Source organism: Harpia harpyja, chromosome 10 (genome assembly GCF_026419915.1).
Source record: "Harpia harpyja isolate bHarHar1 chromosome 10, bHarHar1 primary haplotype, whole genome shotgun sequence".
NCBI lineage: Eukaryota > Metazoa > Chordata > Aves > Accipitriformes > Accipitridae > Harpia > Harpia harpyja.
This window is the reverse complement of record NC_068949.1, coordinates 8,217,852-8,233,381: the sequence shown is the minus strand read 5'-3', so window position 1 is coordinate 8,233,381 and position 15,530 is coordinate 8,217,852. Positions and strand designations below refer to the sequence as shown.

At 40.9% G+C, this 15,530-nt stretch overlaps 1 protein-coding gene across 3 annotated transcripts in view; it reads left to right on the top strand.

The window, feature by feature from the left end:
* PRKG1 (protein kinase cGMP-dependent 1) overlaps positions 1-15,530 on the top strand; it is a 534,317-nt gene that overhangs the window by 454,090 nt on the left and 64,697 nt on the right. For all 3 annotated transcript variants that reach the window (XM_052799366.1, XM_052799365.1, XM_052799367.1), the window contains one exon: positions 5,674-5,748. In XM_052799366.1, the coding sequence (XP_052655326.1) occupies positions 5,674-5,748 (75 nt within the window). The remainder of the gene's footprint in view (positions 1-5,673; positions 5,749-15,530) is intronic.

Genomic DNA, 15,530 nt, shown 5'->3' with positions numbered 1-15,530 from the left:
GTTGCTGGAGGGTTTTGAGGGTAATAATACGGGAAGCTTTCTTTCTAGGCATCAGCCAGGCCACCAAGCAAGATCTGGGTGAGCTGGGTTTGAGATGGGACATTGCTTAAGCATGAAAAGATGAAATGGGTTGCCTAAAATAATTTCTGAAATTCAAAAATTACGTATTAAAATGGTACAGGGGTGAAGCAGTGACAGTTGTAAATACTATGAGGAAAGCCAAACTGTAGTCCATGGTGGGTCTTTAATTACCAAACTCTCATAATGTCAGTGCTGCCTTGCTTTTTAATTTCCTCGTGAAACAAGAAGGCCTTTACAGTCACAAAAACACCTCAAAGATGCCCAAGAAGTCATATAGCTATTTCTTGCAAATCTATGTAGACGTGCTTTGCAACAATGGATTTTCAGCATCCTTTTCTGATGTAGAAACAAGCAGAGTCGAGATATAACAAAGAAAACGACTGGCAGTGCAGCAAGCATTTGATGTGTCCCACAGACTTTAAGCCATTTTGTTCCCACTTGTCCTTGTCCTGAAAATATTTGTTACAAAGGACAACACTGACATTCTTTCTGTCTTGCACTTATCTTTTTTAAGTCCCTTCTTTTACCATAATGATGAATTTCAGTGGGATTTGGTCCTTAACGCTCCCTGGCTTCATCAGCAGTCTTCACCATGCAGGAGGTAAGATGAAGCTGATCATTCAGCTCCAACCAAGCTGTAGGAGAAATTTCAGCTGACTTTGCTAAGGTTTAACATCAGATTATGCCACCTTTCATTCCCATGTGAATGAATAAATGTTGCTCATGAACAACGCGCGAGTTGAACATCCTTTTCTCTAAGTTGGAGAGATATGGACTGTTTGGTGGGTAAGGAATTGGCTGGATGGTCGCATCTGGAGAGCAGTGGTTAATGGCTCAATGTCTGGATGGAGATCAGTGACAATTGGTGTCCCTCAGGGGTCTATGTTGGGACCAGTACTGTTTAGTATCTTCATCAGTGACATAGACTGTGGGATTGAGTGCACCCTCAGCAAATTTACAGACAACACCAAGTTGAGTGGTGCAGTTGACATGCCTGAGGGATGGGATGCCATGCAGAGGGACCTGGACAACCTTGAGAAATGGGCCCATGTGAACCTCATGAGGTTCAACAAGGCCACGTGCAAGGTCCTGCACCTGGGTCAGGGCAACCCCTGGTATCAGTACAGGCTGGGGGATGAAGAGATTGAGAGCAGCCTTGGGGGTACTGGCAGATGAAAAGCTGGACATGAGCCAACAATGTGCGTTCGCAGCCCAGAAAGCCAACCGTATCCTGAGCTGCATCAAAAGAAGTGTGACCAGCAAGCAGGTCGAGGGAGGTGATTCTCCCCCTCTACTCCGCTCTCGTGAGACCCACCTGCAGTACTGTGTCCAGCTCGGGTCCTCAGCACAGGAAAGACATGGAGCTGTTGGAGCGGGTCCAGAGGAGGGCCACAAAAATGATCAGATGGATGGAGCACCTCTCCTGTGAGGAAAGGCTGAGAGAGCTGGGGTTGTTCAGCCTGGAGAAGAGAAGGCTCCAGGGAGACCTTATTGTGGCCTTTCAGTACTTAAAGGGGGCTTATAAGAAAGACTGGGACAGACCTTTTAGTAGGGCCTGTAACGATAGGACAAGACACAATGGTTTTAAACTTAAAGAGGGTAGATTCAGACTAAATATAAGGAAGACATTTTTTACAGTGAGGGTGGTGAAACACTGGCACAGGTTGCCCAGAGAGGTGGTAGATGCCCCATCCCTGGAGGTGTTCAAGGTTGGGTTGGACGGGGCTCTGGGCAACCTATAGTGATACTGCAGTAATTCATCCTCTAGCAAGAACCTAATTGTGGGAGATGCATGATGTTGTTGCCTCCAAAGTGTTTCAAGCTTGGCCCTGTCGTGGCTCATGTTAGTGAATTTTCCCTGGAGAGGTTACTAGATTTGTTGCAGAAATACAGTTGGACTGATTGGGGAAAAGTTAACAATTATGATATGCTCAATTTGATGGATTGGTCCTCTAGGAAATTTTCTATAAAACGTCTTCTGATAAAAATTGTGTAGACACAAGTGGGACAACCTTGACCATCTGTTTTGTAAATCAATTTGAATAAACATGTACAGACACACTTTACTTGCAGCTACTTTGTCTGGAGACAAAACAGGAGGAAAAGGTTCAAAACCTGTTCCTAACATTTTGATTGTCATTGGCACCCTGAGAGAGAAGTTGGTGCAACTTTTTAAACTTTTTTTTTTTTATTACATGTACCTTTTGAACCTGAAAGAGTGTTTGAAAATGTTCATCAATTCTCCTGAACTATAAGAATATTTACACTGAAGTTGATTCAGGTTCATCTTTTATTTATATGTGATTTTTTTTTTCTTCCATATGATTTATTTATGTTAATAACAATATTTTGCTGGAGCACTGAGATGTACCAGGTGTAAATGTTGTGGGTGCTGGGAGTGCAAAATTGCCTAATGCAAATGTTAGAGAGGGGAGCTGAAGGATAAGAGCCACTAAAACTCAAGGCACAGCTGCTGCTGACAGAGGCCAGTAGTGCTACAAAAGTATGTGGTATTTGCAGATACTGAGTGCTAAATGCTGGTTTTTCTGTTCATTGTCTTCTTCAGTTACGCATATCAAGATGATACAGGTTATTTTAAGGAAACATTTTAAATACATCAGGTATTTTCAGATTTTTCACTTTGCATTTTACATTTTTGTCTGTACTTGAAAAGCTGATTTTGTTTTTTAGCGGGGATAGCTATGAGGTGTCAAGAAAAGTTACTGTATCAACCCTTTTGGCAATGGAAATTGGAGAAAAATAAAATAAAAACAGTATTATCCTAGCATGACTGACCCTATACAAGCTGAGCTGAACTCTTTCATTGGAGACTTTAGGTTTTGCTGCTTTACTGTTTTTCCCAGTTGGGGTGAAGTTTATCCATGGAGAAAATTGGTTATGAGGAGAGAATAGAAAAAAATGAAAAGAGAATACTATGCGAAGAAAAAAACGAGAAGTTTTCTGATTAAATTCTTGGTGAAGTTGTGACCAAGATGATACTTCAACAGTGTTGAGATAGGCAATAAAAAAGTAACTGAAGTGAGCTTCAGTATCTTGCTGAGTCCTAAGTCTTGCTTAAGATATTTTAATAAAAGCTTAAGGATATTAGACAAACTGTTGTTAGTTCTTTCAGTGACTTTTTCTGATTTGCCCATATAATGTTTCACTAGACAAAGATTTATTTGCATTGCCAAAAAAAATTTGGATGTTTAACCCTGCCACATTTTCCTAACCACATGAAAGCGAAACAAGCCTAGCTATTTTAGATTGCATTTTAAGCCTTAGGTCATGTCATATAGCATTCCAGGAGGATTACAGTATTACTGTGTCTCACTTAATGGTCTAAATATCTGTTTGTGGTGCAAGTGAGCATTAACATACACATCTTGCTTTGCTTTCACTGTCATCTCTCAAGAGTTTCACTTCATCCTATGGCACATCTTCAGCACAAGAAAGATAAACCTTGATGTGTTAAATGAGCTGAATTTGTTGTATTTTCACTGCTGGGTAAGGAATTTGGGGTTGAAAAGATACTCTGGTGATTAACACATCTTAATATTGAAAATTACAGCTTGCCTTGTTAAAAAACCCTAACACAATTTCCATGCAAGAGCAAAGGGCTCTTTGCCTTCTCTTCCTCATTAATGAGTTCCCATTGCTTTCCCCGTGCTGTGTAAATGATTCCCTAGATTGTGCCATTTAAAATATTACAAATTAAACAAAGTGGAAAACTCTAGGAATTTGTGTGGGCAGAGGATATTTCCAGAGCGGCAATGACTGTAATTACACAAAAGGCCCATTACAGCAGCTCTAGATCCAAACCAGTATAAATAACTCTCCCAGCTGTGAGCTCTTGCCTCATATTTATTACAATAATAGGTAAAATATGGCTTTTTCCAGCTGCTGTTCATAAAGCAAGATAATTAAGCCTCCTTTTGTTCTTCTGGAAGTCGTGTCCCTGCTTGCTGCGTGCACATGGGGTGCCTTGCTTAGGGTCAGGCATCTCCTGATGCAGCAGGAGACTTATGTACCCACTTAAGACCGTATGGCATGTGTAAGCTCCTTGGGCAAAGCACTGTCCAAACTGTTTTATTGCACTCAAGGCCAAAGGGAGTGCAAAGTCACCCTGGTTAACCTCATACATTGCAGGATATTGCATTTCCCAGAGCTGCCCTCCGCTCAACCCAAATACATTAGGTTGATGAATTTGGCTCATTGCTGTATTTTCACAAACAGCTGGGGTTTGGAGCTTTTTGGTCAGTAGGTTGTTCATCTGTGGCTCTTTATCCTACATAATGTCATGTGATCTGAAACCAAGGGATTTAGGGAGAAAAATGCAAACGATCTGCAAACTGTTACCTTTATTAACCTGCCCTGTATTTTCCTCACCTGCTGAATAGCATTAATTCTCTTTCATCCTAAAAGTCTTCCTTGAGAGAGGGCCATATTAAATATTCTGTTCTTATTCCTAAACTGGTAAATATGGTCCTAAATGGTGATTTTTTTTTTTCCAAATTTTTTCAACTCTTCAATTAAATTTTTTTTCAACTTCTTAATAGCCATTTCTGTTCTTTAGGTCTATGTTTAGTGCCTCAGGAGTGTCATGAACATATAGAAGCCAGAGGAACTGCAGGACTTTCATTTCTGAAGCTGTGACCCTAAGGCAGAGATTATTTAAGAGACTGTAGTTTGCAGCAGTTTGTCCTTTCAAATTAGCCTAGTTCTTTTCTAATTTTGCAAATGGTGCTTGCTTTCTTGAAAAAAAACCCTGTGTGATAGACATGCTGGGAATAATGGAAATGCATAGTAGGAGCTATGCTTTTCACCTGGAATATTTTCAGTTATAGGTATTAATTGATTTCAATTATTAAAATTACTAAAAATATTCCATTTCTACTTCTTATTTAGTCTCTGACACTGTGTAATATCACTACCAAAGACATAATGGTTGTATTTTTTTTTTTTTTTCCTCTGGAGTGTTGCTTGTTAGTTGATTAAATAGTCATTGGGTCCATTTGTTTGAGTCACTCATGATATAAAAAGATTTTCTAATTCTTTTTCCAATATGTCTATGCCCTTTGTATCTCCCCTGGGACAGAGAATGGTGTTAGGGGACTGCTCAAGCTACTCGCGGCTTGTATGGAAGACAGCTCAGCACCAAGTGTATCAGGCCCTCCTAACATTTCACCCCATCTTACTCCATTTAACCCAATTAAAGCCAAATTTCCTCTTAAATGTTATCAAGCAGTTCGGCTTATGACAATTTGTTTGCCTTTCTGCCCTCGCTTTCTTTTCCTTCTCTGCTTTTTTCTCCCCTCCCGCCCCCCCATTTTATTTCTCTCTGCTGTGTTTTTGGTCACTTTTTCTCTTAAGATGAGAAAGCTAAGGCATTGGTTATTGCATTTCCACCGCTTTTCCAGCATGTCTGAGGCTGTGTTTCCCAGCAGATGCTGGGCCCTGGCCCCGGTTTGGTTGGTCACGGCCATCCCCAGCATCAATGGATGGCTCCTGGTTGCTGCCAAAGAGCCACGTTGGCTTGCTCGACTCCCAAATGGAGACTCTTCCTCTAAAAATGCCCCTTTGTTTTTACAGCTCCTTCAAACATCTGATTGGTGGCCTAGATGACGTTTCCAATAAAGCCTATGAAGATGCAGAAGCAAAAGCAAAGTAAGTGTTGCTCGTTGTGTTCGGCATAAAGTCTTAACCTCATTTTTATTGATGGTACGTCACTGTAATTCAAAAACCTCCTGCTTTTTCTCAACACAATAGTATAAAACAGCTTAAAAAGTAGTGAATTAGGTGCTTACTCTGAATTTTCCTCTGGATGAATTTCCTTCTGTCTCCCTGGCTCTCTCCATAAACATGGGAGGACTGGAGGGAGATGGATCTCCTTAGGCCAGTGCCCAAAGCCAGGTGGTCCCAAGGTCTGTCTTAATCACAACATTTGATTCCTCAGAAATGTTGGATGTTCAAAAAATTCTCTTGAAATATTTTAAGGTGAGAAATTACAGATCTTGGAAAGCTCTAGTAGTGAAGGAGACTGTTGAATACGACTTGTTTCTTTAGAGAACTCTGATTTTTCTGAGACATTTTCACAAAGTCAAAATGTGTTCCGAGACAAAAAATGGGAAATCGAGTTTGTCATTTTTGAATGAATACTAGAGCTACCTTGATGTGAAGCAATATATTCATCTAAAGTCTTACTATAAATATACATTCCTTTCAGAAGTGAGCTGTAGTGTATTGTGATTTAAAAATATTTCAAAAAAAACCCTACTCTTCATTCATTTTTGATCTACAGTTTGTTTTTAATAGGAAAACTTTGTTCTGTCTGTACTTTGATTCTATACCAACAATAAAGCTTTTGAAGAGGAACATGTTCTGATTAGAGGGATACTGAATATAAGCCAATATTATTCAAAGGCAAAAGTTGTTTAAAAGAAAACTGAAGTTTCTCTACACAAAATTATTTTACTTTTCGTCTTATAAAATAATCTTACTTCTTTTCTGATTTTTTTATTACCACATTAAAGAAGCGGATAGGTGTTTTCTCAAAGTCAAATGCTCGGTGTGACTGTTAATCAGTGGTCTGCGGCTATCTAAATTTAAGATTGCTCTTAAGTTATACATAGTGACTTCTCATTAAACCAAAGGGGTTTGAAATAGTGTATAACAAAGGTATTTGGCACTTCTGTGGAGAGAAAATGAGAAGCCTTAATTAGTTAGTTGATTAAAAATAACTTTCTTTGTTTCAGAAAGTAAATACTGAATCCCAAGAAATTCAGTTTCTTGAACAAGACTTGCTAATATTGCAAAGTACCCACAAGTTAAGATAGTATTTTCTTTTTTATCATCTTTGAATGATACTTGAAATGCATTTTTAATGATGTTTAATTTATTTTAAGGTACTAGAAGGCACGCCAGGGTTGCATTTTAGTTTAGAATAGTATTTCCCTGCCCCAAATCAAACATGTAAGCTTTCTTCTTCAAATGCTGAAGTCCCCTAAAATTCTTGTTGACTTAATTAAAAAGGCAGGAGGCTATCAGCCTCTTCTACCACCCCAGAAAACCAGTATTTGGGGCACAGAGTGCAAAGTCAAATGGACACAGTGCTATAGCAGCAGAGAACTAGCTATTAGATATTATAGATAAATATATATTAGTATTATATATATTAGCTATTAGCACCAGCTGAAAACATGGCATTTTAATGCCAGTAGCAGCTTATGCAAAGCATTTTACAAAGTGTTGGAAAATTAACTTAAGCAGCTTCAGAGAGATGGTCCCAAGTATCCCAGGCATGTGCTATTATTATTTTAGATTTTTTTTTTTTTTTTAGTGTTACTATTTGGAATATACTGATTTCTGTCTGAACAAAAGGGAAGAAAACATTGGTAATGAAACTGGGGATTTTTTGTTTTGGTAATAACAAGATGTTGTTATCACAGAAACTTTTATAAGGTTACACCACAACCCATTAGCACCAAGCAAAATTTGCAAATAGGACTTGCCATTTCCCATTTCATAGTCTGTCTTTTCACATCTACGATTTTAAGCTCTATTATTAATAGAGTATCACATAGTAATTTATTATCACAGGAAACGTTTGTGTATGCAGATTGTATCGGAGGCTTTTTCAGGGTAGTTTTGTGAGTTTTAGGGAAGGGCTTTCAGGATCCCTTATGCGCTTTATAATGTGTTGGGGGAGGGGACGGCAGCTTTGGACCTGTTTTGAATAAACTCTTCATTTTGGGAACCAATGGGCTAATGTTGACCTTAACATTTTTGAGCTTTTATCTTCTTTCTTCTTCTTCTTCTTTTATAATGGCAAGTATTTCATCCCAACAGAAGGGCAAAGCAAAGGATTCTTGGTGATGGAGGAATTGTTCCCCCAAAGGAGGAATTGATTAATTTTGATAGCATCTTTTTTTATCTTAGAAGTCAGAGGCCTATGCTTGGGTCCTGTCATTCGAGACTGTAGGTGACAGTGACATTATTGCCCTTTGCATATTGACATTTTGACTTTGAAAAAGCAGAAGGGATCAGTGCTGTCTGCCTGGAGAAACATTCAAAAAAAGGAATGCTTTTTCAAAAGATACGGCATTTATTAGTCAAATACCATATTCACATTTGAAAAAAAAAAAAAGAATAGAAGAGGAAAAAAATGGCAAAGTTATGTGGAGACTAAAGCGAGATGCATTGTAAGCTGTTTCAGAAAGTTTTGTCACTCGAGAGTTACTGTTTCTATATCTCACAAGATAAAACTCCTCTGGGAGAAAAGTCTACTTGGCAGAAATTTTAACCTGGATTACTTTTTAAGCAGCTATTAATTAGCTCCAGCTAGTTGTCCTTCAAGGGCTTATCTTTTCCAAGGGGAGGTTTGTCAAAGGGAAGAACTTGAGACATCAAGCGCATTTGGGTTTGGTGAAGCTTCACACAACTCAAATCACATAAAAACTATTTTTTCCTCTTTTTTTGCATCCTTGTAGCTAGCATCTCATTTTCAGTGCTTGTATGGCAGGTGGCAAAAGGCCTTTGCATGGCCAGAAATTTTCTGTATACCCGTGTCTCACCATGTGTTGGGTGGATCAGGATGATCTATGCAAAGGCCAGATGTTCAGCAGATGTAACCATGCAGAGTAAATACAAAAGACATCGTTGTGAGACGTCATTATGGAGTGTCAGAGCCTACTTTTGGCTGGTGTGGTGGCCACATTCAGGGCCAAAATGTGAACAATTTAATATTTTCTTGTCAGTTGCTCATGGTTAAGAGATGGGAACTGAAATTGTATGTATAAAAATATATGCAAAATGGCAGCAAATATATTTTCGTATGAATCTACCCTATCAAGGTGATTATTGAATTCCTGTTAATTTGTAGGCTCCTGTTCAGCAAAAGCACAGGTTTAGACTACATCCAATGCAGGGTTCATGTTCCTAAAGCAGGACTTGGGCCATGGGCAGGAGTTCATTGCAGAAATGACTACCAAATTGATGGCATTGGTGGGATGTTTTTTTATCTCCATGCTGGAGCATGACTCTGGGGTCACAGAGCTGGTAGTCCCGGTGCAGACATGACTCAGAGGATGTTAGGCAGAAGTTACAGGGTCAGAAGATCTTTCCATGTATGCAACAGTCCTCCAGCTCTGAAAGGTCTGAACAACTTTTTGTTGAGTTTATCTCTTGGCAGCCTGGTGTTTTCCCAGCCAAGCCTTAAGATATGGTTAGGGTCCTCCTAGGACATGGGAAAATGTTCTAGCAATCAAACTGCTGTAGACAACTGACCTACAACTTTCTACCCTTGGGCATGATTTGAAGGAATGAGCAAGCTCTGCTCAGCTCTTGAAGGCAAAGAAAATACATACCACCATTCAGAAATAGTTCAGCTGAGCAGAGGGGCTTCCTGCACCACTAAATGAGGAGTCACAGGGGGACCGTGGCTTTAGGTATCTGCGTACTGGCCGTGATGGTTGTAGGTGTCTCTCTGTTCTGCATGGGCACCTTTGGATTGTGTCCTAAATGCCTGGCTCTTGGCCTGCGCAGGCAGCCAGACGCCCAACACAAGGCTATGTCAATGCTCCAGTGGGAAGGTGCCCAGGAGTCCCTGCCAAGCAGACCTCGAAGAAAGTTGTGTTTGTTCTTCAAGGGCTTTAGCTTTCCCTCAAGAAGACATTTCTCTGTCTAGGAAAGCAAGTGTGCACCTGGGCCACTGAAAGCAGTGGAATTCAGCAGAGTTGCTTATGTGCCCAAGCTGAGTCATCTTTGGTGCCACTTTGTGAGTTTCCTTAAAGTCAGGTGACTACAAAAATTGTGGCTTTCATCTAAACGGAAGACCCCCTTTTTTTATCCTCATGGTTACAGGGATTGTCTTTATAACATGAGCTTTAACCAGCTAATACCTATTTTGGAGACACTTTTCCCTGGTTTTTGCAAGCTTGGGATTGGCAGTTCTCCTTAACATCCATTCTTTGTGTTCAATCTCTTAAATTAGAAATCATCAACGTATCATCTGTGAGACTATATAATTAATATTCTACTCCTCGGATATATTCAGATGAGTTAATAAATTCATTGACTAATGAATATTAGAGTTACATCCTTACCAGAGAAAAGGTGAAGGGAGGAGGCAAACATTTAATTCAGTTCACTTTCTGAGAAAACGGGAGTTTCAGAAGAACAGTGCTCGTGTCCCAGTGTCAGGCCCAGCCGCGTTGGTATTTAGGGCATGAAGGAGATACGTAAATATAAGCAGGAGACCCATCTAAGTGCAGATTACTTCCAGATGGAGCCACTACTGCAGCTCTCATAAATCCAAGAGGAAACAGGTGGTTTCTACTGCAGTTGTTGGTGCCAAGTGAGGTGAGGGTTCAGTGAACACTGTTACCTGCAGGCACACAATCCTTTGTGCTGGCATCTTCCTCATCCAGGAACTCCTGAAGGTAATCACTGCGCACTACTTTAACTGCTAAGAAGGTCATCAGGTGAGGTCCCTTCTAGCTTGGTCCGACCTTTCCGTGACATGGCTGTAGCAAGGGAGAGCCTCTCCCGTGGCACAGAGACAAGGATAGCAACAAGGTGGCCCTCCCCACCAAGCTGGGAAAGCTGGCAGCTGCCTGGGCTTTGCCTGGCCAAGCAGAACCTATCCGCTCCGATGACCAGGGTCCCTGCGCTCCTTTTCTACTGTCACATCCAGAATTATCTGCTGATGTTGATCTCCTGTGGCAGTGGGGCTTGAAATTAATACCCTATTAAAGTCCAGACGCTGGTGCCTTCATGCTGTTGCTTCAGGCTCTCTGCAGACGTAGGCTATTTTGATTGCACTTTTTGCTTTTTTCTTTTTCATTCCAGCTGCGTTGCAGCCCTGGGGGAATACATCTTGGTACTCACAGCCAAACTTGTCTCCTTTTCATAGGACTCAAGGAGGCAGGGACTTTTGTGTAGGTATACGATACCTTTTCCTTTCCTAGCAGCTCTGGCCCCAAACACCTTTCATCTTTACTTGAGCTGTGTTTTAATACAGAGCTACATCCAAACCTTTTATTTTACTGGCCAGTCGTCATTTTTTTCCCTTTACACCACCTCTCACTACATTTATTCATAACAAAGCATCCTAGCAGTTCATTGACTTAGTTTTGGTACAGAGGGTGGTTATTAATATTTTTCAATTTTATATGCATACTTTGTACATACTTTTCCCCTTCCACCCTGGCTTTAAAGGTAAAATTGACTTTATTCCAATGAGAAAGGTACAGATATAGCTTTCTAGTTCGAGCAAGTAAGGTGGTACTGTGCCCTGTCTCATTTCCTTTCATTTGCTACTTACAAAATGGTACTAGGTACTGCAATACCTTTTAGCACTAGGTTTTTTGAAGATGCCAGTTTAGGAAAAGTTTTCGGCTCCCAGCCGTAAGCAAGTGCTTATGTGCGTGGCTAGACTAAAGCCTGCTGCTGATGTCTCCCACCAGCTGGTAGCTGGTGTGCAGATGCCATCTGCTGTTGAAGGCTTCCCCCGAGCTGTGTCCAAGTATCGCATTTTGCAAGATGAAATCCCCGTATCCCCCAGTCTATCTAGTTTCTGCCTTGCCAGTGTGTTTACAAAAGAAAGTATTTCCGCGTGTCCTGTGTGGCTCCTCGGTGCTGTTTCTTGGAGGGTCGCTGCTGGCACTACGTGTGTCTCCTTCCTGTACAGCCTTTTCTTTTGCTTCATGAGGTTGTCTTTGAGATTTATTTTAAGAGTTGAAGTTGTCTCTGGGAGTTGAAAGCTTATTGCACATGGATAGGTCTAAATATTAGTAAGTAGCACAGATCCAGAGGAATAGATGTGTAGAGAAAAAAACGTTGCTGTACAGACTATTTGCATTTCAGTGGGGTTTTGCTTTGGGCTACTTCAAGTCCGGTTCCCCGGACTCAATGTTAAACAGTGCTTGGGGCATGTAAATCAGCTTCTGAGGCATGTCTTCCAGTTTAGCGTCACCTGAGAGGAGCCAAGCTCTTGCACTCTTGTCCCATTCAGAGACGTGAGAAGGACCTGTCAGGGGACTTGCTTCAGAAACACACTCCTCATCTGGGCCAAGAGAAATTTTAATGTACCTTGTATATAAAGACTGCTCCTTATTGATAACCTGATCGCAGTGTTTGTCTGAAGGTGGTTGGCAGTGATCTGGTCACACGTGTTGGTGTGCCTGTAATTGTAGGTTATCTGCTGTTTGGTGCAAGTTCTGACCAGCCTCTCCGTAAATGTATTAAGGCTGGAGTTGGCCCTTCAGCTCCGAAAAACGGGCCATGGCACACAGCAGAAACTAGCTTATCTTCATGCAAACTCCTGTTTTGGTAAGCTGGGAAAGCTTTGCACATAGATGCTGTGTCTGCAAGCACACTGGTACATGGTGGTTTTGACATCCAGCCAGTTCGTGGATTTTGTGTGGATAACAAACAACCCTGTGTATTAGGAAAGGATGCTTTTTATTTCTTTATCTTGTTTTCTTTTGGTAATACAGATAAGATAAGAAAGATTTTAACCCCTGCCAAAAGGGAAATTTTCTGAGTTAAAAGTTCCAAAACGGGAGCTACCAATTAAAGAGAATGATTTAATTAAGGTCTGGGCTGCAGCTTTTGAAAACTTTGGCTGAAATAATTCACTGATGCACGGAGTGCGATTAGATTAGTAATTTTTCTGCAAGAGAAAATATTTTCTGGCTTACAGCATTAGGAAGGTCTGAGCAGCCTGAGAGCTGTAATAATTGGCTCCATCTCCCTCTGTGTCAATTGTTTTCTGAATTAGGGACCATATGGGAACTAGCTTTTGCTTTGGCTATCTGTGGTGCCAGACTTGGGGGGGAAACCTCATGGGATGTGCAAAAAGGGTGAACAAAGCTCATCAGTGCTATAAAAAGCAGAGGTTACAATCATTTCTTTTAAGCTGTGTAAATAATTAAAATAATTCTCCTAGCTGGTGAGTGCTGTGCAGAAATCATAACTGATCATTGATACCTCTTAAGTTTGTATAAGTTTAAATATCTGGCTGCTTAGAAAAACCAAGATTTTAGATGGCATTATTTGGCCTCTGGTATGCAAGAGCTTTTTTTCTTTCTGCTGGAGAATTTTGCTTATAATGGAGTTTAGCCTTAAATAATTTATAATTTCATCCTGAAGCCACTGGTGGTTTGTGTCCAAGTCTGGCTATCGGATTTTCCCAACTGCTGTAAGAAATAGGTGTTTACTTAGAAAATAAGATCTCAGAAATCATTTTATAAAGCAAGAGCCCATCAAGAGAGCATGCAGGGTGATATCCCTAAATGAAGGTAGTGGAGACTGCTAAATTGTGACTTTCTTTTTTGAAGGTGAATTGTTGTTTGCTTGCAGACTTGCATTACTTATGCAGAGATCTGCATCAGGTAGACTTTATGGCTGCTTTCCTCTGAGAAAATGCACTGTGTAATGGACTGCATCGCTCATAAGGGATATATTAAAATAGCTTTTAAGAACAGGTCATTTTTATTTAGGTAATAATCTATATGCTTTCCTCTTGCTAACTTGACCTTTTGATAGGATAATGGGCTGTGTCAGATGTCAGATGGAAGTGCTAGTGAAAAAAAAATCAGTGCCTTTGAAGCAGGCTGCTATTACAATATTTTACTGCATTTGTTTTATAGAATTAGGGCCCATACTGATGAAATAAAAGTGCAGTAGAAGGCTTTCTGACGATGATGAGTCTCATTCCAGAGGAAACAGAAAAATGTTGCGGTGAATGCATCTGTGTGCTTGGCAGTTCCAGTTGTATGCTGTAGCGCTCGGTGGAAACAGAGGTCTGTAGCATTAAAACATTTTTGCACAGTTTCTGGGTCTGTACATTTGGCATCCAGCACATTTTTGAACTGTCCTGAAGATTTATCTAAATAGCTTTGTAAGGATTACGCCACTGGAAGATGGGCTATTTCTGTCCCGCTTTCATCTTCTGACATAAATAAACAGAGAGGCACTTGAACAGAGTCAAATATATTATAAATAAAACAATAAAACTCAGTGATCCTTCTACTATAGCGAGCTACTGATTTTTGGAACTGCTGGAAATAGTTGTGGGATCATTTGTGGCTTTTCCAGCGCCAGAGCTGCCTGCTAGTCCGGTTGTCCTTGGTTGTACCTTACTAACTCCTATGAGATCCAACAGGAGTTGGGTCAGACCTCACTTTTATGTCCAAGTGTTGGTAAGGGAAAGGAAAGAAGGAAACGTAGAGCCAGTGAGAGCTGAAGGGCAAGTATGCGGGTGATGCTGGCACCCGGGGAAGGTCTGGGAGGAAGAGATTTGGGCTCCCGGAGGGAAGCACCAGGGGAGGAGGTGGGGGAGCACCATCTGTCTTGGCAGTGCTGGAAAAGGTGTTGCCAGTTAAAGAAGTTTCTTCCTGTTCACTCAAGAAACTTCCCAGGCTGGGATGTGATGAGAATAGCTCCAAAGTTCTGGAATGTTTGTGTATGCAGTTGTTCGAACAGCAGGGAGAGGGGAAAGAGCGGAGGGTGGAGGTCCATATTTCAAAGATGAGTGAATATTAATTGTTTTCCCTGTGAAAGTTAGTAAGCGTGGTACCCAAAAACTGCATAGCAAATTCAGTTGACCCCTGAACAGTAATTGTGTCAAATTCGAAGATGAAATTCAATCACCGAACTGTGAAATAGAAGAAATTTAATCCCACTGTAAGTGAAAGACTCAATGCAGCCTTAACCCCAAAGTTACTGCTGAAACCTCCATCCCACCAGCAGCTGCTGCACCGAAACAAACCTTTTTTCTTCTTTCCCTTCTTCCTTGTAAAGACTACTTAATCAGTTTTCCTGAAGGCTCAAATTAATTTCCATAGATAGCTTACAGGCTAAATGTGGTTCACATTAAACTGAGGATTTCTGCCCACATCTCATCCTTACCTGGTGAGCACGAGCAACATTGGACCACTGCAATATTGGCAGTGTGGTGCCACCTATATTGCCATCACTCAACTGCAAGACTCTCTTATTTTGATTTCTCTTAATTTTGCCAAATGTTAAGCACTAAATCAAAGGCAGGCCAAGAGGCACTGTAGAAGAAGAGCCAATGATACTGCCGAGATGGGTCTCTGCCTTCACTGCTGCCGGCAGCTGGCGGCAGGACCCACACAACGCAACGTTCGCCTGTTTGGGTGCAACGAGAAGGTGACAACCTGCCACTACAATAACTTACTCTGTAACATTGAGTAAAGGACGTTTATTTAAAAAAAACTGTTGCTTCCAATATTGTTGACAGATCCTAAGAAACTGCTGCCATGCGATAATATTATTATTTTTTCAATTTGCTTGTTTGCAGCACTTTGGGCATCCCAAACGCCACAGCTGGGCAGTGCACTTATTTATCCTGACTATGCTGTGCTCCACTTACATTGATTTGCCTTTGGTTGCATTTGCTATATTTTCTCAGTGCCTGAGTG